General features: G+C 38.4%; 2 protein-coding genes across 5 annotated transcripts; one reads left to right on the top strand and one right to left on the bottom strand.

Annotated features, from left to right (window-relative positions):
- Nucleotides 1-356: 356 nt before the first annotated feature.
- vamp4 (vesicle-associated membrane protein 4) lies at nucleotides 357-18874 on the bottom strand. 4 transcript variants are annotated; one of them, XM_057842206.1, is made up of 9 exons: nucleotides 18718-18874; nucleotides 17826-17938; nucleotides 17597-17704; nucleotides 10398-10444; nucleotides 8302-8352; nucleotides 5465-5565; nucleotides 4462-4541; nucleotides 4337-4388; nucleotides 357-1124 (listed from the first exon to the last, which is right to left on the bottom strand). In XM_057842206.1, exons 2-9 carry the CDS (start codon nucleotides 17826-17828, stop codon nucleotides 1099-1101), a joined length of 468 nt encoding a protein of 155 aa, XP_057698189.1. In that variant the 5' UTR covers nucleotides 17829-17938; nucleotides 18718-18874; the 3' UTR covers nucleotides 357-1098. The 4 variants fall into 4 exon arrangements, with proteins under 4 accessions (XP_057698189.1, XP_057698188.1, XP_057698191.1 ...); XM_057842205.1 differs by having other exon boundaries at nucleotides 18695-18863; XM_057842208.1 differs by lacking the exon at nucleotides 17826-17938 and having other exon boundaries at nucleotides 18718-18871.
- A 642-nt stretch (nucleotides 18875-19516) lies between these two features.
- Nucleotides 19517-24238, top strand: rangrf (RAN guanine nucleotide release factor). Its single transcript, XM_057841679.1, has 2 exons — nucleotides 19517-19677; nucleotides 23121-24238. The coding sequence occupies exon 2, from the start codon at nucleotides 23171-23173 to the stop codon at nucleotides 23741-23743; it is 573 nt and encodes a 190-aa protein (XP_057697662.1). The 5' UTR covers nucleotides 19517-19677; nucleotides 23121-23170; the 3' UTR covers nucleotides 23744-24238.
- The last annotated feature ends 2521 nt before the right edge of the window (nucleotides 24239-26759 follow it).

Genomic DNA, 26759 nt, shown 5'->3' with positions numbered 1-26759 from the left:
ACAAAAAAAATCTACAACAGTATTAAACTAATTTGGGCTATTCCCAATCTAGCTAAATGTCTATTTTACAATCAGAAAATTCAAGACACACTGAAAAGCAGTTTTTGTTATTGTATTGGTGGTTTTATTTGGATAACGGGATGGAATTAGGATCTGCTAGTTTCATTCCCTTATCAAACCGATTGTATTTTTCTTTAGCTGTTAAGGTTGATAAGAGATCATCTAATTGAAGCGTTCCCTCATCATCCCTCTTCATGCTTCACTCCATCAACCCTCTCACAAGTTCGTCCAACTTGTCACTTCATCTTAACGGCTTCCTTCTGACCGCTTGCTCAAACCAGACCAAACTGGAACACTGACTTTTAAAAGCACTTTATTTCAGACAGAGAGGATGAGAGAAGGATTGGAATGGTTACGACCAAGTGTGGCGTTACACAATCGATATGTACAGCTTGGAATAAATTAAAGAACAATAAAATAGCAAGGGTTGTTCAATCCAGACTGCTTCACATCTTCAAGAATGATATCTGGAATTCTTACGACCCAAGCGTCACAAAATTCAACAGAACCAAAAACAATCGGCTGAGTGGGTTGGTAGGTGTCGACCATTCCTGGTTCAGAGACATTCATCACCTTGTAGTTTTGGTTTTGACAGACTGTAAAAACTACAGTGCCTTTTAAGTCATTGGCTGCCATTGACGCCGACCGACATCCAATCCATTTTAACTGGGAGGGGCAAGCAGCGAAACCAGTTAAAACAGATTTAACGTCTAACGCCGTTACGGGCAGGAAATGAGTTTAGGAAATACTGAAGAGTATGAAAAAGTCCCTTGTTGTTCCCTTGATTAAATAGATTGGCAGGTTACACGATAATGTCACATATCAAACTACTACCGGTGTGAAGAGGGATGCGTCCAATGAAAACGAGTCTACGCTTCCTAAAATTCCAGAGCAGGGATGAAGGCGGCCAACCTTAGTGATGAGGAGGGAAGGGCGGTGTCGTCCGGCGTCCACCCCCCTAACTGGATAGTAGGACCAATTGAAGAGATTTCGCAAAATACGAGGATGAAGGTGGTCCGTCGTCCTCATTCATGGATATTAGCGATACCGCAGAATCACTGGAACTGACATAGCAATAGAACCCCAAATGTTCAGTCAGTACACACTTTAATTTTCAGTATATAAACCGCTCAATATTCTCTCCAGTTGAAACATGCAGTTTTAATTATGAAGCGGCTTATTTCTTGATCTTTATGGGCTAACTAGCCTCATGCTAACTTGGTGTGGTTATCATGGTGATGTTGCCACTATGTTCAGAGCCTCCACCTACTAGCACAAACGTTACATTATCTAACAAACTCTCAGTTACTGTACGTAGCAGCGCCAACACAACCTCAGCTTAATTTCGTAGGAGTAGCATTGATAAGGCAACATTTGTGAAAAAAAAAAAGTTAATTACAGGTACATGCTGACTTGTTAAGAGATGACCCTTGGCAGTGTCCCAGTAGAAAAATGTAATGCTCACCATGGATGGTGAGACAGATTTAAAAAGAACAGAAATCGACAATTGTCAAGGCTGCTATGCTAGCGCTAAAACACGGCTAGCTCTTTTTATGGAGCACTCGAAATCAGTAAAATAAAAAGATACAATTTTGATATTTTTGACAATTTTTTTGCTGAATCATTTCAGAGATTTAAACCAACAAAATGGCTCATCCAAAAGATGACAATGTTTATCAATGTTTTGCCAACCATCCATCATTTCGATTCGATTGTGCTATTGATACAGGACAGTGGGGCAAATAAGTATTTAGTCAACCACTAATTGTGCAAGTTCTCCCACTTGAAAATATTAGAGAGGCCTGTAATTGTCAACATGGGTAAACCTCAACCGTGAGAGACGGAATGTGGGAAAGAAAAACACAGAAAATCACATTGTTTGATTTTTAAAGAATTTATTTGCAAATCATGGTGGAAAATAAGTATTTGGTCAATACCAAAAGTTCATTTCAATACTTTGTTATGTCCCCTTTGTTGGCAATACCGGAGGCTAAACGTTTTCTGTAACTCTTCACAAGCTTTTGACACACTGTTGCTGGTATTTAGGCCCATTCCTCCATGCAGATCTCCTCTAGAGCAGTGATTTTTTGGGGCTGTCGCTGGGCAACACAGACTTTCAGCTCCCTCCACAGATTTTTTATGGGGTTGAGATCTGGAGACTGGCTAGGCCACTCCAGGACCTTGAAATGCTTCTTACGAAGTCACTCCATTATTGCCTTGACTGTGTTTTTGGGATCATTGTTATGCTGAAAGACCCAGTCATGTCTCATCTTCAATGCCCTTGCTGATGGAAGGAGATTTTCACTCAAAATCTCTCGATACATGGCCCCATTCATTCTTTCCTTTACATAGATCAGTCGTCCTGGCCCCTTTGCAGAAAAATAGCCCCAAAGCATGATGTTTCCACCCCAATGCTTCACAGTGGGTATGGTGTTCTTCGGATGCAATTCAGTATTCTTCTCCTGCAAACACGAGAACCTGTGTTTCTACCAAAACGTTCTGTTTTGGTTTCATCTGACCATAACACATTCTCCCAGTCCTCTTTTGGATCATCCAAATGCTCTCTAGCGAACCGCAGACGGGCCTGGACGTTTACTTTCTTCAGCAGGGGGACACGTCTGGCAGTGCAGGATTTGAGTTCCTGGCAGCGCATCGTGTTACTGATAGTAGCCTTTGTTACTGTGCTCCCTGCTCTCTGTAGGTCATTCAGTAGGTCCCCCCGTGTGGTTCTGGGATTTTTGCTCACCGTTCTTTTTATCATTTTGACGCCACGGGGTGAGATCTTGCATGGAGCCACAGATCGAGGGAGATTATCAGTGGTCTTGTATGTCTTCCATTTTCTAATAATTGCTCCCACAGTTGATTTCTTTACACCAAGCATTTTACCTATTGCAGATTCAGTCTTCCCAGCCTGGTGCAGGTCTACAATTTTGTCTCTGGTGTCCTTTGACGGCTCTTTGGTCTTGGCCATAGTGGAGTTTGGAGTGTGACTGACTGAAGTTGTGGACAGGTGTCTTTTATACCGATAGAGTTAAAACAGGTGCCATTAATACAGGTAACGAGTGGAGCCTCGTTAGACCTTGTTAGAAGAAGTTAGACCTCTTTGACAGCCAGAAATCTTGCTTCTTTGTAGGTGACCAAATACTTATTTTCCACTCTAATTTGAAAATATATTTTTTTTTTAAATCAAACAATGTGATTTTCTGTTTTTTTTCCCACATTCTATCTCTCATGGTTGAGGTTTACCCATATTGACAATTACAGGCCTCTCTAATCTTTTCAAGTAGGAGAACTTGCACAATTGGTGGTTGACTAAATACTTATTTGCCCCACTGCATATCAATGCAGATCGATGTACTGATACATCCCTGCTATCTGATGCTTGGGGCCATTACAGAGGAGCAAGTTAAGGCTAGCCATGCTATGAAGCTGCTGCTATGCTAGCATTGACAGCTGTTAGCCCCGCAAGCACTATGAGGATTTTAAGAGGAATCTGTCTTCTACAAGATGAAAGGCAAGGTAAAGATTATTATTTCTTCTCAGTAATTTTAGCCACCTGGTTTGTAAAATAACGTTCTTTGTGGTTTCAGCTGGCTGTAACAGTTTGGCTGCTATGAAAAGCACCCCAACTTCGCATATTCATGATGTTAATTGGGTGAGTAAAAATATTTTTTTATCAATCAAATCTTTATATTAAACATCTTTCAATGTAAATATCCCCTATTAAAGCATGGACACCTGCTGCCTATACTCAAGTATAGCTTATACAGTGTAATTTTTTTTCACCGACATAGTTGGACAAAAGCGTCACTGCCTTAAGGAAGACTGCGTTTCCTCTGAGGACCAGCGCACACCCGCGAAGTTTCGTAAAATCATCAATCAATCAAAAATCAATCTCGCTTACAGATGGATTAAACAACATTTTTGTTTCCAGTCGCTATGTAAAGGATGAAAAGTAATAAGGTTTAATTAAGTGCTCTGTCTCTTGTGGTCGTGCAGTGTATTGGGCACAAGCGCAGCAAGTGTGAAATATAAAAACTGTCTCTCATTCTTCTCCACGTGGCTCGCCACAATACATTTAGCAAGACAACATATTGCTTTGTCGTAAATAATATTAATGTTAAATACACCTTTTGAAATTGAATGGTTTTTCCTTCCAGATCCTGTGGTCTACATTAACTCAATCAAGTTTCACAACGGGATACACTCCTAGCGGCAAACCCGGAAGAGGGTATGACGTCACGTGAATAAGGTCTATTAATTGCTTCAATCTCACCGATAATAATCAGCAGCAGACCCACCACGACCAGAGCGATGATCATCTTCATCTGAAAATGGCAAAGCACACCAAAAGCCTCGTGATACTCATTACTTTTGAGTAAAAGGGTGCTGACAACATACCTTCATGTTCCGCCACATCATCCTCCTGTGCAGCTGTTTGGATCGGCTGCTGAAGGCCGATGCGTTGTCCGACAGACTCTCTGGAAAAATAAAAAAGTCACATTCAGACACGTGAGGAGAAATTTTAGAAGCTGTGGATCACGTTTACTTGGACTGATGTGACTCAGACTCCGCGGAGGTTACGCAAGGTTCCAGAACACATGACTAGTAGCCAATTTATACACAACAGTACAAAAACACATTTGCTGCCTACTACTTATGGCTGTTTCATGTCCTCCCGCTCGCCCGTTGCCTGGATACGGAACCCTCTTGTTAATGTATCGTTCGTTAGCGTGCAGAAACACTCCAGTCTGCTCATCCTAGGTTGGTTGGACCTCCCCTGTGAACCTTTGTCATGCGTCTGCCGCCTCTTATGAAGACGCTTGTTAACCCAGAGGAATGTAATCAAGTCCAACTACTGAAGCAGCACCTGTGGCGGGTGCCTGAGGGCAACACTCACGTAATCGACACGCAAATGTCTTCCACATGAGTGTTGTTGGCCACATGTGTTTTGCTGGCCACTCGGCTACGAGAACTGTTTGAATGCCGAAAAACTGGCGACGACCTAATGCAGGGGTGGCCAACCCTGGTCCTGGAGAGTCGCAATCCAGCTTGTTTTCCATGTCTCCCTCCTCCAACACGCCTGACTCAAATAATCAGGATCGTTATCAGGCTTCTGCAGAGCTTGCTGATGAGCTGATCATTTGATTCAGGTGTGTTAAAGGAGGGAGACATGGAAAACAAGCTGGATTGCGGCTCTCAAGGACCAGGGTTGGCCACCCCTGACCTAATGTCTTCATCACTGAGGTGACGACAGTTGTTGTTCAGAACGCACACTGGTTCCAGACGGATGTTTTCTTTTAAACACGTTTGCATCACAATACACTCACAAACTCTTACTATACAGTAAGACCTGGTATAATGTAGATTTTGTTATTTTTTTCAAGCGTTTTCTATGACTCACCCGACTTGTCCTGCAGGTCGTCGAGACGCTCGCCTCTCTCGATCACCTTAGAGATGTTCTCCTGCATCACGTCGATCACCTCGTCCACCTGCGACTGCACCCTAGCAACCACCAAGGAACAGCGAGTGGTCAACACTTTTTTTCGTCTAGTCCACCGTAAACCAAATGAAGATTAACATGTCAAGCATATTTGTGTTTTTTTTTTTTTTTTGTAACTGATTAATAGTGTCTATATATCTGTTAACATTTCCAAATGTATGTACATAGATCATTTTTCAAAATTGATGTTTTAATCACAGTTTTCCAATGATATTAATCATTTAGCTACAATGTATAATTTCATCATCATGTCAAATCTGCACATCTTGGCTTTCTAACATCAAAAATGGACAAATTCCAAAATGGAGCTTTCATTTCTTACAACAACTCGTCCCTTATTGTTAGTGGAGTTTGACCGATATATCGGCCAGCCGATATATTTGGCTGATATATGGACTTTTTTCTAATATCAGTCATCGGCCGATTAACAAGAAAAAATAAGTCGATAAAAAACTATTTTCATCAGGCATCTGTGTGGGCAACTGTGGTCGCCGCTGACTGACAGTAGGACCCTGAAAGGACCCTGCAGCAGATTGAAGGCAGGCTGCTACAGGATGCTCCAAACCTGCCTGTTTTGTAAATATTGTGAAATTTTTTTATTATCTTACATGAGAGAATATGCAATGTTGCTTTAGCCTTTTAACCCCTTCAGACCGCATTTTTTCTGCTGGGCCAAAAATAAAAATCTGCAGAGATTTTTACTTTACTCAAATACCAGAACAAAGTGCAATTTATTTGGTCAGGAATATTTCACGGTTTTATTGGTCATTTTTAATGTTAATGTTGATGTGTTTTTGATGAGAAATGAGCACTTTACGTTATCCTTTTGAAGTTGCTTTTGGGCAGTCGTTTTCAAAGAGCCAAAAATAGCAAAGAGGGCATACCAAACCTCATGATTTGATTTCAATGGGTAAAGTTTCAGCCAATCATCTCCCGGGAGTGGCAACAGCAACTAAATTCAGTGTTTTTATTGGTTTAGAGACGCGGACATGTCATGTCCTTCACAGCATACTCAGATCGGAAAGGGTTAATTCTTACGCTCTAAATGTAACTGGTAGCATTAGCATAGCATTCCTGTTAGCATTAGGTTAAGGACAACTCTCACTTGTTTACATTTCGTCGTGGTAGGTTTAATTATTTCAAAATAATGTACTATTATTGCTGAGTGTGTATAATCACAAAAAGAAGTGCTGCGTTCGTTGGTTTGGTAACACTAGACTGAATTAATCCTTCAAGACAAAAATAATCATTGTAAATTTGAAGCTCTTGAAACAATTTTTTGAAAATTGTCTTTCGCAATCTACGTATGTGCTTTAGAAAACATATATTGGCCTCAAATATCTGCTTACAAAATCGGTTTTGGATTTTGGCAACGGGCTGAAATTTTTTTAGATACAGTATCGGCATTTCAAAATCCCAAATCGGTCAACCTCTAATTGTTAGCAATCCCCCATGGCACAGAAACTCAATACAAACTGAAGAACAATTTATTGAACATTTCAGCTATGAAATAATGACTTGCATATATTTAACTTCAAAAATTGTTTCTGAAACAGAGTCATTCACAATTCACGTCCAGACCTGAAGCATAATTGTAACTGCCATTGATTTGACCATCGTCAGCATCATTTTGAAGTCGACTAGAGATATCGATATCTGGTTCCTCTGAGTCACTGCCTTTCTGCCCATTATCATCACAGAAGTATCTGGAAATGAGTTCAGTCCTCTGCCATGCATTTGCAGGACCATCCAAACAATAAACACCGTCATTAACCTCTTCTAAAAAGTATTTCAATTAATACACTTTTTGACTTTGAAAATCCAAAGAAAGGTTTGTGAAATAGTCACTTTGCATGTTTCCTGACCATAGACCCGATGCACAATGCACTGATGTAGAATTATCAGAATGGGTATGAAATTTGGAAAATGTAATTTTAATCTTCATACAGATACACCTAAGTATATTCTGTTTTGGATATTTATGAAAATTGAAAGTAAATGATAAATTGTTAGATGATGCCTGACATCTTCGTGGAGTACATTTAATAAAATGCAATTAATATATTTATTTAAATCGAGGTGTTTATTTCAGGATAATGGAACTTTGATCAAAGCAGTGCTTATGGACCTTTTAATGGGGGAATGTCAAATTGGAAAATGTTCACCTAGTGCAGGGGTGTCCAAACCGGTCCTCAAGGACCGCTGTTGGTCCTGTTTTTTTTCCCTACCGATCGAGCACAGACCTTTAACCAATGAGGTTTCTGGAAGCGCCTGACTACAAACAACTCATTACACTTTTAAGACACCAGATAGGTGAAAAGGTGGCGTCCTGTTTTGTTGGAAAGAAATCCAGCACCCACTGCGGCCTGATGTGGAATAGTTTGGGGACCCTTGACTTCGTGATACATTACTGTCCTTTATCTTGGAATGTACATGCGACTACAGACTCGTTTTTGCTATACCAAGTCACATGCATGCCCTTTAAATGTTCAAATTGATTCCCAACAGAGACTTCCTCTGTTCAGGGCCAACAAGTTAACATGAAGGCAGACTGCATTGGGAAGATTACGCAATAAAGTGCATGTTACACAATACATTAACTACCTGCAAGCCCCCTGTAAACACAACAAGCAACTTATGTAACACCGCAGAGACAAAGGCGCGCCTGACTGCAAGATGGATAAAGCTAAGTTTGAACTCTGGCACCGCGTCGTGGGGAGGAATGTGTTTGGACTCACTGTTTTAGCTTTTCATTCTGTCCTCCCATTCGGGGTCCTGTCGGGCCGCGCCTGAAGAACAGGGAGAAAGCAAGCCAGGAACATGAAAGAACATCGTGGAAAACTATTTTAATAGCATTGAGGATGCTAGACGTCCAGTCACGTGGCTCTTTTTATCCTTCTGTTGTGAATTCAAAAGAGTTTGTTAGTAATAGATATCCAATCCATTTGAACTGGGAGGGTTGAATGAACAAATGTTCATTGGCTGCCAGACCTACCAGTTCAAATGGATTACAAGTCTATCGCCGTCAATGGCAGCCAATGCGTTAACGCAAAAAAAAAAAAAAAAAAATATATATATATATATATATATATATATATATATATATATATATATATATATAGGTTATACTGGATACAGCAGGTATACATACACTTACACTGTCAAGCAATGGTTGGGTTTTTATACAATTATTAATTCTATAAATTAGGGTTTCAAGACCAGGAAAGGGTTTCCAGGTTGTTTTGACCTGATGGAAAGCTGAGACCAGCAGTGAACATCCTTTTATTTATTTCATCGTTTCCTCTCTCAAGGTCTCATTCATTTTGTAATGCACCCTTTTTCCTGTCATACTAATTTCCTTTTTCTATTCTTTTTATATATACGTCCTTCATTTCACCCTTCCTTCTATCTATTGTTTCTCTCATATTTTTTCCCTTTCCTTCTTCCATCATATTTCCCTCAATTCTCATTTTGCCTCACTATTTATATACCATACTTGCTTTCTTTTCATTGCCTTCACCCCTCCTTGTTACCTGCCTTCAATCTTTTTTTCTGTCCTTTCATGCCAGCTTCTTCCTTGATCCTTCTTTATAACCTTCCCTTCTCCATGACTCAAAAAACTTAAAAAGATAAATCGACTTTACATTACAATCGTCAATTTTTACATTGCAACTTTGAAATGGCCAAGGATGCAATTTTTTTTCATGTGTGCTTGACTGACTCAGGATTTGTTGTGATAACTAATAAATCTACAGTGATCCCTCGCTACTTAGCGCTTCAAACTTTGTGCCCTCAGTCCATCGCAGATTTTTTTTCAATTAAAAAATAAATAAATGATCCTGATCCGATCACGTACTCTCACTCTTACGCCTGCCGCTTTTCTTGATCAGGCAGTGCACTGGAGTTGTTTATTAAAGTTGATGATTGACAGACGTTAAGTATTGATCTTGCCAGAGACGCCGGGAAGCCGAAACTTCAAAGCGCTGCATGCGTCATTGTTTAACGTGTTAAAAAGTTGCTGTGGCAACTCATTGTGAGTAAGTGAGTAGCTTCAGCGGATTTGAGTGGACTCACTCAATGAAGCATTTAAAAAAGACAAGCATTTTTGTACTTTATTCTTGTTCAAAAATAATTCAGTGGGACACTAACATGTTTTGAAACCCATTTAATAACTTTTTTAAATTATACTTTAGGAAAAAAAGTGAAAAAACATTTCTTATATGTATCTCTTTCCAATGCTAAATCAGAATAAATACATTGAACCCAACACAAAAAAACAACAAAAAAAATAGGGGGGGGGGGGGGGGGGCGCGCTACTTCGCGGTTTTCACTTATCACGGCGGGTTCCGGTCCCCATTAACTGCGAAAAACGAGGGCTCACTGTACACATTTCTACCCCTTTGAAAGAAAATATTTACATTACACATTTCAATAACCTTAATTCAACATTATGATAGTACATATAACATTACTGTTACGGGATTCTATTTATTGCATGACATGAATTTTATGCCAGATTGCGCTGCCCTCAGTCAGTTTGATGTAGTTGGACAGTTACCATAATTTACATAAGATTTACATACAATAAACAGTATCATTCGCCGCTAGCCCCTCCCAGTCGAACCGGATAGGACCGCGATCACTGTCAATGACAGCAAATGAGTTAAAATGTTCACTCAACCCCGCCGAGTCATAGCCTAATCTTTCCTGTCTTACCTCTTGGATGTGGAATGCTGTCTATGGCAGTGAATTAGTTTTTTTTCTAAAATCATTAAGCGCCAGTCATGGGATTGTGTAAACGTTTTGTGCACCCTGCGCATACACACAAACTCACAGAAAAAAATCTTCCTCTTCATCAGAGTCTTCTTCCAGCAGGTTCCTCTGTGAAGACAAAACTCAGATTACAAAAGGTACAAAACCTGTGTTTTGAATATGCAGTGGGGCAAATAAGTATTTAGTCAACCACCAATTGTGCAAGTTCTCCTACTTGAAAAGATTAAAGAGGCCTGTAATTGTCAACATGGGTAAACCTCAACCATGAGAGACGGAATGTGGAAAAGAAAAAAACAGAAAATCACATTGTTTGATTTTTAAAGAATTTATTTCCAAATTAGAGTGGAAAATAAGTATTTGGTCACCAACAAACAAGCAAGATTTCTGGCTGTCAAAGAGGTCTAACTTCTTCTAACGAGGGAAAACGAGGCTCCACTCATTACCTGTATTATTGGCACCTGTTTTAACTCATTATCGGTATAAAATACACCTGTCCACAACCTCAGTCATTAACACTTCAAACTCCACTATGGCCACGACCAAAGAGCTGTCGAAAGACACCAGAGACAAAATTGGAGACCTGCACCAGACTGGGAAGACTGAATCTGCAATAGGTAAAACGCTTGGTGTAAAGAAATCAACTGTGGAAGCAATTATTAGAAAATGGAAGACATACAAGACCACTGATAATCTCCCTCAATCTGGTGCGCCATGCAAGACCTCACCCCGTGGCGTCAAAATGATAACAAGAACGGTGAGCAAAAATCTCAGAACCACACGGGGGGACCTGTTGAATGACCTACAGAGAGCTGGGGCCACAGTAACAAAGGCTACATCAGTAACACAATGCGCCACCAGGAACTCAAATCCTGCACTGCCAGATGTGTCCCCCAGCTGAAGAAAGTACACGTCCAGGCCCTTCTGCGGTTCGCTAGAGAGCATTTGGATGATTCAGGAGAGGACTGGGAGAATGTGTTATGGTCAGATGAAACCAACCTAGAACTTTTTGGTAGAAACACAGGTTCTCGTGTTTGGAGGAGAAAGAATACTGAACTGCATCCGAAGAACACCATACCCACTGTGAAGCATTGGGGTGGAAACATCATGCTTTGGGGCTATTTTTCTGCAAAGGGACCAGGACGACTGATCTGTGTAAAGGAAAGAATGAATGGGGCCATGTATTGAGAGATTTTGAGTGAAAATCTCCTTTCATCAGCAAGGGCATTGAAGATGAGACGTGGCTGGGTCTTTCAGCATAACAATGATCCCAAGCCAGGGCAACAAAGGAGTGGCTTCGTAAGAAGCATTTCAAGGTGCTGGAGTGGTCTAGCCAGTATCCAGATCTCAACCCCATAGAAAATCTGTGGAGGGATTTGAAAGTCCATGTTGCCCAACGACAGCCCAAAAACATCACTGCTCTAGAGGAGATCTGCATAGAGGAATGGGCCAAAATACCAGCAACAGTGTGTGAAAAGCTTGTGAAGAGTTACAGAAAATGTTTGGCCTCCATTATTGCCAACAAAGGGTACATAACAAAGTATTGAGATAAACTTTGGTAGTTTCCACCATGATTTGCAAATAAATTACTTAAAAATCAAACAATGTGATTTTCTGTTTTTTTCCACATTATGTCTCTCATGGTTGAGGTTTATCCATGTTGACAATTACAGGCCTCTCTAATATTTTCAAGTAGGAGAACTTGCACAATTAGTGGTTGACTAAATACCTATTTGCCCCACTGTAGCTCTCAGTTGGATTAAATGAAAACTGCAATCATAATAAGACTAAATGATTATCTCCCTGAAAGAGCATTATTACTTCAGTAAAAGCAGACGTTTTTGTTTTGACGGCGCACTGAACTTTGAGATTTACAATGATAATGATGAGCAGTTACTACTCTGCTCGCTGTCTCCACCTGAGCCAACATCAAAAGCTGCAAGTCCCAGCCAACAAGGGACCGGATCCAAAGTGTGAGCGAGGATCAAGAGGCACGGACGAGGGTCTAAAAGAAGCAGCGACACCAAACACCCGACGCTATTCGTGGAGAATCGGTGAGGGCTGATGCATTAAATTCCTCACAGGAGGAGAATGGCTCGCGTTGTGATTGGACGGCGGCTTGGCGGGAGATCGCTGTTGCCGTGGTTGTCTAAACACGCCGCGCATTATGGGATGTTCCGGGAGATTATGTGGTGTTTGGACTACAGATGCTGTGGAATCATCAAGACTAAAGGATGCAGGCCATCATGTAACCTTGACCAAGTAACCACAACACACCAAAACAGGTGCATTCTTAACACATTAGCTGCCACTGACAGCAATAGACGTCCAATCCATTTTGACTGGATTGACATGTCGAGGTAATCCTGTGTTGACACAGCAACAAAAGGGAAGTTTTTCTTTTATTTCCACTCGTCAACGTGACTTGGAAACTGTTTTCATCAAGCTAAAATTACAACGGGTTGCAGACCTCCGTGCCATCTTGATAACAACGATGTAACTTTTATTTCTAAATACATGTCATACAGACTAGAGTGTTACCATGTAACATTACAACGAATTGGATCAATATAACGATTGGTTGGTACAACTGAATCGCAATTGATCAAAATACAAAACATTGATCAACACTGTCATCTTTCAGATATGCAGTTGTGTTATAATGAATGCTTTCTATCTGTTACTGCTTAATTAGCACATTGGCTGCCATTAACAACGCTGGATGTCTTAATCCAAGAGGCTAGCAGCCATCTATCTTCCAGTCAAAATGGATTGGATGTCTAACACCATCAATGGCAATGCAAGATGAGTAGTGCTGCAACAATTAATCGATTAATACGAGTAATTCATTCATTTAAAAAAAGCATCGAATCAATTTTTTCTGCTTCGAGGATTCGTTTAATTTGAGTGCCGTTATAATGGTTTGTTTCGAAAGTATTTGCATTTAGTATTATTGATTTGGGTCAAAACACTGCACTCTACTGGTATCAGTGAATATGACATAACTCTTTTAACATGGCTGATATCAGCTGCTCCCTGTCAAGACCAACACAAGGTAAGTTTTTGTTTGAGCTAATATGTTTATGTATTTGTAATTTTTTTATAAGTACGTATACTTAGAATTCTTTTTGTGGTAATATGTGTTTGAATGATTTGTTATGAGCATTGCAATAAAAATGTTTGCATTTTGTAGCATTTAAGCTTGCGGACTTTTGTATTCAAGTTTTACAATTGTTCTTTTGTTGTAGTTAGATCTTCATTTATTTGTTTATACTGTTTGAGGCTAAGCTCAGGTATTTTATTTTTAAATGAAAGTGCAGTTTTGCATAGTTTGAAGAAACACTGGGGAATTTTATTTTGTATGCATTTAGTGCACTCTTGAAAGTGCAATTTTAGCAAGCCTTTGTTTTACAACTAAAATTTATTCTACAATGCAATGTTCCTTATCTGATTACTTGATTATTCTAACTAACTAGTTGATAGATTAATCGATTACTAATATAATCGATAGCTGCAGCCCTAAAGATGAGTATTCACAGCTAGTACTCCCAGTTTAAATTATTTGTCCTTCCATTATTGTCAAAGGCAGGCATTGTGTTACATACAATGAAATTAAAAAACAAAACAACTTGAGTACTTTGATATTTGGGACCATATCAAGAATGTATTTGTTTTTATTCATTTTAAATGTATTATGTTTTTATTAACAATTAACTAATTAGTAAATTGAATTTATTCATTTTTTAAAAAGTGTATAAAAAAACAATAACAAAAATGTAATCATTAATAATGAAAAAAAAAAAAAAAAAAACATTATTATTGAGACCTTGGGTCCATAAACGTGGAGGCCACAGTTGACTTATACACAAAATGTTGTGGACTACATGAACCAAAATGTGACCTCCACCTATGTGGACACCAGGTCTTTATGGTGTTTTTTTAAATTATTAATATTATTATTATTTATACTTGTTTGCCCTATAAAAGGTTAAACTACAAAAGATGTGTGGAGTCTCTGCAATTCGAGCTTGCATACAATGGCAGCACGTCGGGCTGAAGCGCCATTACTAGAGCTGGGAATCTTTGGGCACCTAACGATTTGATTAAGATTACGATTCAGAGGCTCCGATTCGATTATAAAACGATTATTGATGCACCCCCCTCCTTTTTTTTCCTTTTTAAAAAAAAAAATGTTTTGTACATTAGTTCCAAAATTGTTCAAAAATACTCTCAGGCTAAACCACACTACTATTTCAGTATCACGTTAACATATAGCAGTAAACAAATATACAAAAATAACATTAAATAAAAAAACTCCAGTCCCCATTCTGTATCAGCAGCTTTAAACTACATTCAATTAATTTAATGTTGTGAATCAACCGTTAAATTTGTTAAAATTGCTCCCGTTATTCCATAATTTCCCTTTTGTCTACTTTCGACATGTGAAAGTTTTAAAACTATTTTAAAGATAGATTCAAGTCAATATTTTACCGATTTAGGAGTATTTTAGATAAAAAGTTAATTAGGTTTGCTTGAAAGGTTCGCTACAACAGCCTTGCAGGGAAGTGTACTGCTTTAAGATGGCGGCCGTTTATAACGTCTGCATCTAGCTTTTTGTAGATGTGCTGCTAACACTACCAAATCTATATTGCATCTAGTCCTATATAAATGATATCCACCGTAACATTATATGGATGTACAGCTTTTCGGCAGCAGTCAGGTATGTTGCTGTGTTTTTTTTATCTCGTTGCATGAGTTGAGCTAGAGCCGTGAGTTGAGCATTGGCATTACCCGAGGGGCCGGGTAATGGGAAGCATGATGTTTAGCTACTCTCGCTCCGTTCCGTCCCGAAGACCGCGCGGCGCGCTGTGTTGTGTACTTCCGCTTTACTTCGCATATTTCAATAATCGGAATTTGGATGTTTGTGAATCGTTCTCGAATCTTCCACGGCCGAATCGCGAATAATCTAAGAATCGGAAATTTTGCACACCTCTAGCCATTACCCAGCTATAATTTTGGAAGATGACAGAAGACAACAATCTGGCCGATCGTAAGTCCATATGATAACATCTTTTAATAGAAGTTGCCTTTATGTTGTCGTATGACAGAGTAAGAGGGGCTAATGTAGCTGAAAAAGCAGCTACATACTTTACGTAGTGCGTTGCTGCCTCCGTTAAAATCAACAATATCGAAAGTATCTGTGTTTTACAATCAATTTTACAATTAAGGAAATCCTTATTATTTTGTTTTAGCTACATCAAATTATAATCAATCGAGGAATTTATACTAATGCTTCGTTGTAGCTCCCAGCTAAGGTACATGCATGTAAAGTGCGTAGCGGCTCACACTTGAATTACCCCTACTTAATAATAAGACTTTTTTTCTCATAGCAATGGTACAAATTTAAGTCCGTAGTCCTTTTTTAAAAATTTATTTGGCCCTAACAGTCCGTCGTGGCAACATGCAACATTAAGTTTTTCACGTACTTCTCTCCAATGATATGTGACATTTGTTTATCTACTCTGCTGGTGCTCACTCTTAGAACAATAAAGACATATCGCAAAAAGAGAAAGTAAGAATTGTTTTGAATCCTGTTGGAAAAGTGAAGTCACAGTGTTCTGAATCTGTTTACGTTCTATTCTTTTGCACTAGTTAATGCTATCAGCATTTGACTTCATTGTTTATTTGTCATTTATTATTGTTATTGATGTGTTTATTTGCACTTTAATAGAGAATTTAAGTGTTCTAAAAGCTTTTTGGGAATGAATAATCGTCAGCAAAAATGTAATTGCAAGATTAGTTTAAAAAAAAAAAAAAAGTTAAAAAATTATTAGACTAGTCGACTAATCGTTAAAGAAGTCTGCAGACTAATCGCAAGTAAAATAATTGTTTGGGACAACACTAGTGTAAACAGCAATCATATTAATTTGAACAACAGACCTTAAATTGAATTAGCATCAGTTGTCTAAAGAATCAATATTGTATCTAAGCCTGTTGCGATATGCAATAATTCCATTTATCGCACGGTAAATGAAAATGAAGGTGGTAATTTTCCCGCTGCGATTTATCGCCTCACGTGCGCACCTGCGGCAGATGTGCCGCGGACGTGCTATTAAAAGTTCGGCTTCCTTGTTACCAACAGCGCAATATGCGGTGACGAGGATTCACTCTGTTTTATTGACTTCTGGATATGTTCGTTTTTATACATTTGAGTTTGCGTGACCATCATTCAAAGGGGAGAGGCGGGGCCGAGTGCACTATCGGCGTACAGCAATTAGCGAGCAGAGTGAGGAAGACAAAAATGGACGGAAAATGTTGATTTCCAAGCCAAACACCACAGCCCCGGTGTGGGAATATTTTGATTTTAAACCAAATGAAAATGGCAAGGCAACCGAAAAGGATGAACCGGTCTGCAAAATGTTTTTGGAGGTTATTTAAACAAAGAGGGCCAACACAACAAATCTACATGCACATCTGAAACACTAAAACCCTCTTTAGTTTTCACTGCTTGGTAAGAAAACTGCATCGCAACAAGCGGAGCCTTCCTCGTCATGGCAATCGACAATTACAGAGGTAATCGCTTGATTTGAGAAACACAAACGAGATCGCGCGAAATAGCGTTCCCTCACAGTAAGTGTAGTCCCTCCATTGCTGAAGAAATTAGACCGTTTTACCTCTGTTTAATGTTGACACTTTCTAGGTTCATACTGCAGGTCCTAATGCACGAATCCGATTTTTTCGTGTTTTTCTGACTCAAGTTAAGCATTAACTTGTCGGTCTGAACGTGACAAATCGCATAGAAGTGGACCATTTCAAATCCGATCTGGGTCACTTTCGTATGTGGTCTAAATCCGATCTGAGCCACATTTTTCCAGAATATGGCTGGCGGTCTGAACTTTTGGAATCCATGCAGCAATGATATCAGCAAAGCGAAAGCGGCAGGCAGGACGGGAGCGATTTAGCTGTGCATTAGCTTCTAGCTTGAACTCTGCTTTTATGCAGAAGCAGGCTTGACCACAGGCACACCCATTTATTGTGTTTAAATGGGTGTACTTAATATTAATTAGTATTATTAATATATACAGTATTCTTATTGTATTACTGTAAATTGGTTAAAAAAATTGGGGGGGGGGGGCAATAATATCGCAATATTTATGAGAGAATTTATCGCCCACTAAAATTTGTTTTCGCGACAGGCCTAATTGTATCGTAGTGAATTTACACCACTAATACAGACAAACACAATATTAGAGACAAACTAACCCTCTCGCTGCGAACCGATCCCGTGACCTCATCGTCGTTCAGATGTCTCTTAAATTTGGGGGGCATATTGTCGTCAAGCTGCTGCTGCTCCTCCCGGTCGGGCTCCCTCTGCAGTCAGGGGACATAAGCAATCACGTCATTAGGACATTTGCATTATGATATTTCATTAGATACCAACACAATGATGTTGCTGTCACATAACCTTTACTATCAACCATAAAAAATATACCATTGAGTCCAGTTCAGTTTTGAAACAGTTGCTTTCCCCGCGTCTGATTCTGGCACTGCGGCTGGAAAGCTTTCAATGCAAGGAAGTTTCCAGTAAATGCAGAAGAGAACCAACTATGGCGAGGAAAGAGAGCAATAGGGGTAATGAAAGCTAGCATGTTAGGAACGCAGAAAAGTTAGAAAAGAAACATGAAAAGCCTCCAAATCTATGCATTATTCAATCCCAAATGCTCAGTCCGCTTTTTTTTTTTTTTTTTTTTTTTTTAAACAAAATGACACAAGGGCCATTTTGGGCCTACAGACTTTATTTTTGGGACCTTTATCCAGGTTTTACATGCACAAGCTTTTGGGAAAGAACCATCACAAGTCGCAAGGGAAAAGTATAGGTGTCATGAAGAAAATAATACCAAGTGAGCAAGTATTAAGAATTTGCTTTTTTAACTTGAGGTTAGAAACAGGTCATTTGAACCAAATGATGTACACGCTGAAAAACAGGTCTGGGAGGTAATGAAGGTAGACAAAAAAGTACGTCACGAAAAGAGAAAGAAAGAATACATGACTAAAATGCAACTCATCAGAGAAGGAATGAATGTCAAAATAGAGAAGGATGTGAGAAAGGCAAAGATGCTGTTGTTTTCTTTACTGTTCTACATTTGGCCTTCTCTGACAAACATAGCTGTCACACAGCTCTAAAATAAGCATTACCAAAAACAATAGTTCAGTCACAAAGCAAGCTTCATGTCGTCAAATGAACGAACACTTTGCAAATTAACAAGCTGTGTCACTGCTCTTTGACATGTCGCAGCCTTCATGCTAAGCTACGGATGCTAACAACACCGCCACTCGCTTCGGTTGACAAAAAGAACAAACCTCAACGTGGGAGGAAGACTCACTCTTTAGAGTTCCAGGTTGGTGCGAGGTTTTACCAAATAATGTCCATAAAAGAGAACATTGTGGTTGTTAATCAAGCTTCCGTCACTACTCCTGCTACTGTTTTGCGATAGCTTGACACGGATCAGCTGACCAGGAAATGCCAGGAAGTCCGTCGGAAAACCGCACCCACCCGTTCCAAAATATAAAAAAATAGTATTTTGCTTTTTAAATGGAATAAATAAATAAAAAATATAAACTGAAAACCTGCCTGTATTACCGGAATAAAACACTTCTAAATCAGATAGATTTTAGAAAAGCAAATGTAGTTGTTATTCAGTAGCCTCCCCTATAGATGGCAGCAATGTACTCACTAAGGCTTAAAGGGTACACGAGGAAGATGGAGATAGAATAGTGGCTAAAAGAAGTGAAGTTGTAAAACGAAAGTTTTCCCAGTAAAATGACAGTAAAACAAAAAAACAACAAAACCAACAACTTGTCAAACAATTTATTGTATTGTGTTTCTATCACAATGCAATATTTGGGAATACAAGTTTTTTTTTTTTTTTAACAAGTTAAAATTTGTTGTTTTACAGCAGTACTTCTGAAATAGTGGGGTGCGCCCCCCCTGGGGGGGCGCAGAGCAATGCCGGGGGGGGGGGGGGCGCATGTGACCTCGGGGAACATGTTTTTTTTTTTTTTTTTTTTTTTTTGCCGTACTGGAATAAAGTGTACTTGCACATCCACTCAGTAGGTGGCAGTGGCGCTCTCATTTTCAGAGTGCGCGCAGTATTTTTGAACTAAGGAAGAGCACTCAGCACACACAGACAACAGATATGAAGAGCAGTGTGCCACCGCCGTTTTCGAAAGCCGTTTTCCGACCGGACTCACTCACGCAGCGACCCACTGTCTTGTCCGGTTCTCACGTTGCCGCCCGAGAAGTGCCATTTTCGGCTTGGGATCGTCACGACGACTGCCCTCACGTACGGTTCTACCTCGGCCGCCGTGAATGCGCTTTTTTCGTGCCGTTTGCCTTTTAGCTTTGACTTTTAATATGATGAAAGACCACTGTTTACTGTGTCTAAAAATAATTATAGCAGACAGCAAGAAGCCAAATAAATTAAGACGCCACTTAAAGACATTAGACCCCAATCTCATTGTTAAGCCGCTTGATTTTTTTCAGTGAAAACGTGCCGAATATTGCCAACAATCGTCCTGCTTTGTCAGTGTTCTATCAGTAAGCCAGTGAGCATTGTTAGCATGCTAATTGCAAAATAACTCCACACCATTGCAAAGGAGGTAAATACTGTGAGAAGCAAAAATAAAAACTGTCCTGTCCAAGGACACTTTTTTCCCCCTTTTATTCAGATTTGTTTTTTCGGTCAAATTTTTTGGCACATTGTCCTCATGAGTGAATGTTTCTAATCAATTTTAATTTGGTATTATTTACTGATTTTATTACATTTTATTTTTCTGTATCAAATGGTCAAAAATGTACCTTGAGTGTATTTTTTAGTTTGGATGTGAATTTTTTTTTTTTTTTTTTAATTCAGGCAAATTGATGCACGTCAAGTCTTCTCTGTTACAAACAAAACAATGTTAATAAAGTTATACTTTATTATAAGTTGATCTATGTTACTTTTTTTCTTTATTAGAAAAAAAGGACACACTGTTAGGCAGATGCGTATTTATAATAGTAATTTTATAGACAAATGATACTATTTACAGTGGCGGCAGAGAGTTTGGGGGGGCGCGAAACATTTACGTCTTCCTTGGGGGGCGTGACAGAAAATAATTGAGAAGCACTGTTTTACAGGGACAATTTAATTTTACAACTGCAACAAGTAACTTTTTGGCTCCAAAAACTCGAAAAGAATGTGACAAAACTTGTGCACTTGTAATTGGTAATTTTTAACCCCACAGCAAAGAAAAAACACCAGTAGAACAAAAAAAAATCACTTGCAAACAGAAAAAAAACGAACTTGTAGAACAATTTATAACATGTTTTTTTTTTTCATGTTTATTTTACAAAGTAAAATTTGGGAATACGTAAAAGTTTTTTTACAAGTTAAAATTAAAATAAAAAGGAAAATTGTCATTTTACAACGTCACCTCTTTTGTCACTATTCTATCTCCATAGAGGAAATGCTGTACGTATACAAAAGCCAGAAAATAAATAAAACTAAACTGTCAAGAAAATTTATACACCTGTTTTTTATTCAAGGCAAACCTGCTTTTATATTTTTCTTACCTCATTACTTGCAGGCATGTTTTTTCCCTTGATCCCCTTATCTGTTTATTCCTTCATTATACCTGCTTATTCATGATTTCCTACATGTCACAATTTTCCTCCATCCATTCATCACATTGGTTTTCAGATTTATATATATAATATATATATATATATATATATATAATGTATGTATGTATAATCCCTGCATCGTGACATTTTATTAAAAATATAGAGGAAACATTTGCATTTATTTAAATTAAATCATTGGCTGCCCATGACGGCACTAGACATCCATTCCATTTAAACCAGTCAAAATGGATTGGACGTCTAGTGCCGTCAACAGCATTGAAGATGAGCATTCACAGCCAGACCCCCCAGTTTAAATAAATTGGACGTCTGCCATTTTCAGAGGAAGACCATGAGTAGGTTTCAAAGTAAATACATTAGTGCTGCAAGAAAAAAATGTGATGAGAAAAAAATATTCGAATTAAATTTTGCTGCTTCGAGTATTCGGTTAATTAAAGTGGTGTTGTAAAGAGTTTTTTTGAAAGCGTTTGCATTTAGTTTTATTGATGTGGGTGGATACACGGCCCCCTAGTCTACCTCATTTCACATGGCTGAATCCATCTGCTCCCTGTTAAGACCAACATTAGCTAAGTTTTTGTTTGAGCTAATGTTTTTTTTAATGCATTCATAATTTAGTTCATAGGTATATTTAGCCATTTTTTGTGGGAATATGTGTCTGAACCATTTAACAGCATTGTAAAAAAAGTTAGCATTTTATAGCATTTCAGCTAGCAGATTTTAGCCAATTGTTCTTTTATTGTACATAGATCTTCATTTTATGATTTTTTTTTTTATACCATTTGAAGCTCAGCTGAGGTATTTTAATTTTTTATGTTCCTTATCCGATTACTCGATTATTCGAACTAAATAGTTCATCGATTAATCGACTACTAAAATAATCGATAGCTGCAGCCCTAAAATACATGAATTCTTTGATGCATATTTTTTTAACCCTTACCAGGCACTCATTTAACTCACGGGCTGCAATTGATGGCGCTAGATGTCTAATTCATTTTGACAGGGAGGGGGCTGTAAGCAGTGTGTATTTCTGTTTTTATTCATTTTGATTTCATTATTTCGTTTTTAATTTACATTGTATTCACTTATTTCTAATTACAAAAATATTTTAAAGAATATAATTATTATCATAATATATTTAACATATATTTCTAGTATAAAGGTTTTTTTTTGATGACCAAAAATAGTCACTTGGCCCTTGAAGGGTAAAGTTTTTCAGTGTCAAAAAACTGTTTTGAATCACCAAAAATAGTCACTTAATCTATAAAGGGGTTAAGTCTAAAGCAGGGGTCCCAAAACTACGGCCCGCGGGCATTTGGTCCGGCCCCCTGAACAATACCTTTTTTTTTTTTGTCCATTCTCAATAGTGTTATTTATTTCCTGGCCTTTTTCTGTGAAGAACTCGTAGAGGGTTATTTGGTTATTATGTATTCAAATAATAGTGTTATTATTATTTATTATTATTATATTATTATTTTTATTTTATTTACTTTTGTTCCGTGAAGAATACAGAAAGGGGTATTTGATTGTGGCTTTCTGAAAAACAATAAATCTTTACATTTAGACGCTCCTGCAATCATCCCACTTTTTTTTGTTACAAACTGACCCCCGCCCCCCATCAGAGAAGGGAAAAGTTATGTGGCCCTCAAAGGAAAAAGTTTGGCGATCCCTGGTCTAAAGTGTCAACTTTTTTTCTTCACATGCATTTTCACTGGAATTTTATAATAGATAATATACACAGAGTAGAAAAAAAATTGAAGTGCAACACAGTTTCAGCAAAAAATATAGTAAATACAAACAAAAATAAACTCAACATATTAATTTGATACAAAACCCCCGCCACTGCATGAGAAGATAATTCAATAAAGTGTCAATTTTTAATCTGCCCTGATTTAAAAAAAAAAAAAAAAAAAAAAAAAAAAAAAAAGAATGGGGGAATCTAGTTTGATTACTGTTTGTCTCTAGCTCGCCTGTAGATGGCAGCAGCGTGGCTTCTAAGCGTCTAGGTAAAACGAAGAAACATAACCCGGAAGCCTGTGCCTATTATGATGCTAGTTACGCTCTTCACTTTTTGGAATCTAATTTCAACGAAAGTATTTTTATTTGCAGATAAATAAGAAAAATCTAAAAGGGTGAAAGTCTCCTCTCGTCAAACGGATATGCAGCAGGTCAACGAGCCTCATCCGCTGTTCGGGGGTGCTTTCTCGGCCGCCCTCCCTCACAGCGCCGCGGACGTGAGCCAGCTGCGGGAGATTCCGGACAATCAGGAGGCGTTCGTTCACCCCAACACTGACCAGAGCCTTATCGTGGAGCTGGTCGAATACCAAGGCCACGTTGCGGACCAGGACGCGGCCCGATACCACTTTGAGGACATCGCAGGCAACAATGCCGCTTCGCAGCCTGGTGCGCACGAAATCATCAGCGTGATCGCCTTGCCCAATTCGTCTCTCTCCCTGTCGGCGTGCAACTCTGCCTGGGTGCTGACTGGGATCCAGTGCGTTTCCAAATACAACGAGACGGCGAGGAACCGGGTGATGCTCCACCTCGGGGTATTCCGACTGCCACAGTTCGGAACCGACGTGCTGGTGACGTTCAACGACCCGCAAAGCATCTGCCCGGACAGCAGCAGCATTCCCGCAGCCGTTGAACCCGGCATTTTGCCGTGGACTCCCGACGACTTCCAGCAACTGCTGCAGTCCCTAACACTACACAACCCAGAGCTGTTTGGTTAAAACCTGGACAGTGGAACATTTTACAAACCATTTAATTTGTATCTGCGGACTGTCCAAAATGATAAATTCTAATTTGCTCGAAAATAAAATGAGTATTTCATTATTTGATATTCGAGGTGCAACTATGAATCGACAACTAATCGATTAGCAAATTAATCAACAACTACTTTGATAACCAATTAATCGTTTATAAGACCTGCTTGACCTTAAATATGTTGTCTAAATTCTAACTTACGTATAACTTCTCAGTCGTAAATATGATCAGATTTCTTCATTATATTTTTGTTAATTCCCAAAGTGGGACATGAACAAAAATCTGTTTTTGGGAAAACAATTCACAATTTTGCCAATTTTCGGACATCTTACGCTCTAAACCAGCCTCTTCATTAGGCTGCAACAACTAATCGATTAATAAATTAGTTACCAACGAATTTGATAATTGATACAGTTGTAGACTACAGTTAAGTCAGGAAGCTGTAATAAAATATTTTTTTAAGGAAATGGTCATCCATTTTGTCTTCATTGCTACTTACAACATGCCTAAAACAACTTCAAGGTACCCGGATAGCAGACCTACGTTGAAAAGATGTTGGATCAACATTTCGCTGTCTATCTTATATCGATGAATCGACATCACTTTTGCACCCTCATTTAATGTTGTTTCAACCTTGAAATCCTTACAAAACCCAAACGTCATTTCGATTATTAATAATATTGGATTATTAATAATATTGGAACAACGTTGAATCAATGTTTTCAACCAAAACGCCCGCCCATCCATAATTCAATGACTTTTCAATCCTATTTCCTGGTTAATCATAAATCAACTATTTGTCAACATTCGTCACTATAAAACAATGTTAACCCAACCATCGCCTGACATACCATAGAACAGCGTTGTTTCAACGTCACTTGACGTCGAAAATTTTGATGTCAACCATGCTGATGATTTTGATGGCTAATCAACGTTTATTCAATGTTGCTTTGCTATTTGGCTAAAGTGTGAAGGTAATTGAGGAAAGTAACATTTATCTGATTAATCGTTAATCGTCTGATTGATTGATTATGAAAATAATGGTTAGTTGCAGCCTTATTTGATATCAAGTATACGCATTTACATAAACTATTTTAGCTAATCAAATGTGAATATTCCAGATTAACTGCACTTCCTAGTGGTGCCATTAATACAATCATTACTTTTTAGCTAATCAAATGTGAATATTCCAGATTACCTTTGCTTTCTAGTGATGCCATTAATAGAAATATTAGATGCACCTGCCCTTGAATCTGCGTATAGGTATAACTGACGTCACAAAATGGTCGCGCATTGTCACTTTTTTGTTTACTCCATTCCTATATTTTCTCCATTATAAGAACTCTTATGAAATTCAGTTGCATATACTTACATTTACTGAGCAACCATATTTTACACAGACTTCAATTTTACTAGGTATTGTTTGTCCCTTTAAATCAGAGAGCCATTTACAAAGTACACACACTGACAGTGAAGAAGCATGTTTCTGTCAATGCAATCATTTTGGATTGGACGTCTTATTACCATCAATGGCAGCAATAGTTCAGCACTGCTGCTAAATTCAATTGTAAGGAACTGGCACAAATAGCAGTTCCCAGTTACACAACTTTACTCTTAAACTCCAGAAATACAAGATGGAATTTCCCGTCACTTAGTAGGAACAAAAGTTTATTCCCCTCGCTCCCGTTTTGCTGAAAACATTTATGGAAAGTCATTAGTTCGCCGCCTTTGAAACAAAACCCATCAGTCAGCCATTTGGTATGCGGCACAAAGCTCTCTTATACTCCTGTGGGTTGTAGTTATTCTTTTTAAGAGCATCTGGAGGTTTTCATTTGTGTTAGGTATGTCCCACTGGAAGCCACATCAAAACCTCCGCATCCTCTTGTGCAATCGTTACAGACGGACACCTGATTCAAGTCTTGCAGTCCTTTTCCTGTTTTTCATCCTTGTGTCAGAAGCGCAAAGCCTACCTCAGTGCCTCTGAACCCACACTGTATGATATTTTAGTGCAATAATAGCTTACAGCAACGTAAATTGGCAATTTCATGATATGATACAATACTGATTCTTTCGACAATATCATATTTACCAGTTTTACAAAGTGCCACGATTAGATTCAATGGCATAATGCAATACTACATTTCACCTAAAGCAAAAAAATTTTTTCTCATTTTTGTTTCAGAAATATCTAAGGTATTTAAATGAAAGCATTTTTTGCAAAACAGCATATTTAAAAGATGAAGTTGATGGTTTGTGTTTCAATTGATTTGAATGGATCATGGAAAATAAATCTGTATCGACTTATACTAACTTTTATGTGCATTGGTTCAAGTGATCCATCGTACAATTCAAACCTTTTTTTTTTTTTTTTTTTTTTTTTTTTTTTAAACTACGTATACAAAAGAAACATTTTGAAATCTTCCAGAATAAGTCTGGATTTTTTTTTGTTTCGCAAACTTGAATTGCAATATTTGAACAGAATTTAAATTATATTAACATACACAATAATCTTTTAACTATCTAGGAATGCAAAAAAAATAATTGTCTTAAGACCACTCAACATTGTCTGTCTAAATAAAGAAATTTAATACAACTGAAAAAAACGTCTTACAGTAGTTAGGGAGTACCAAAAATACCTTCCTTCAGGTAAAACACTACTGCTTTTGTCCACAAACACAACATAAAAAAAGAAACCTCCTTTGGGCTGCTTTAAGACCACATAAATAAAATAAAAATGAAAATTGGTGAGAAGGGGTAAACCTCGGTTCACTACATTTCTCAAAAATAACTAACAGTAGAAAACATACTGAAGGACACTTCTCTCGAAGCAGCTTCCTACTCGAGTTTTGCAGGTTTGCAAATTCATACAGTTTAATGTCATGCTAACTCCGATGCAGGTCGGACTTTCAGTAGCAAAATTATTGGTATGTTCCCCACCTCCACAACATTGACATCTTTTTCCATTACTTACAGTGGTTGCTG

Source organism: Corythoichthys intestinalis, chromosome 7 (assembly GCF_030265065.1).
Source record: "Corythoichthys intestinalis isolate RoL2023-P3 chromosome 7, ASM3026506v1, whole genome shotgun sequence".
NCBI classification, from domain to species: Eukaryota; Metazoa; Chordata; class Actinopteri; order Syngnathiformes; family Syngnathidae; genus Corythoichthys; species Corythoichthys intestinalis.
This window is presented reverse-complemented; position numbering and strand designations above follow the sequence as displayed.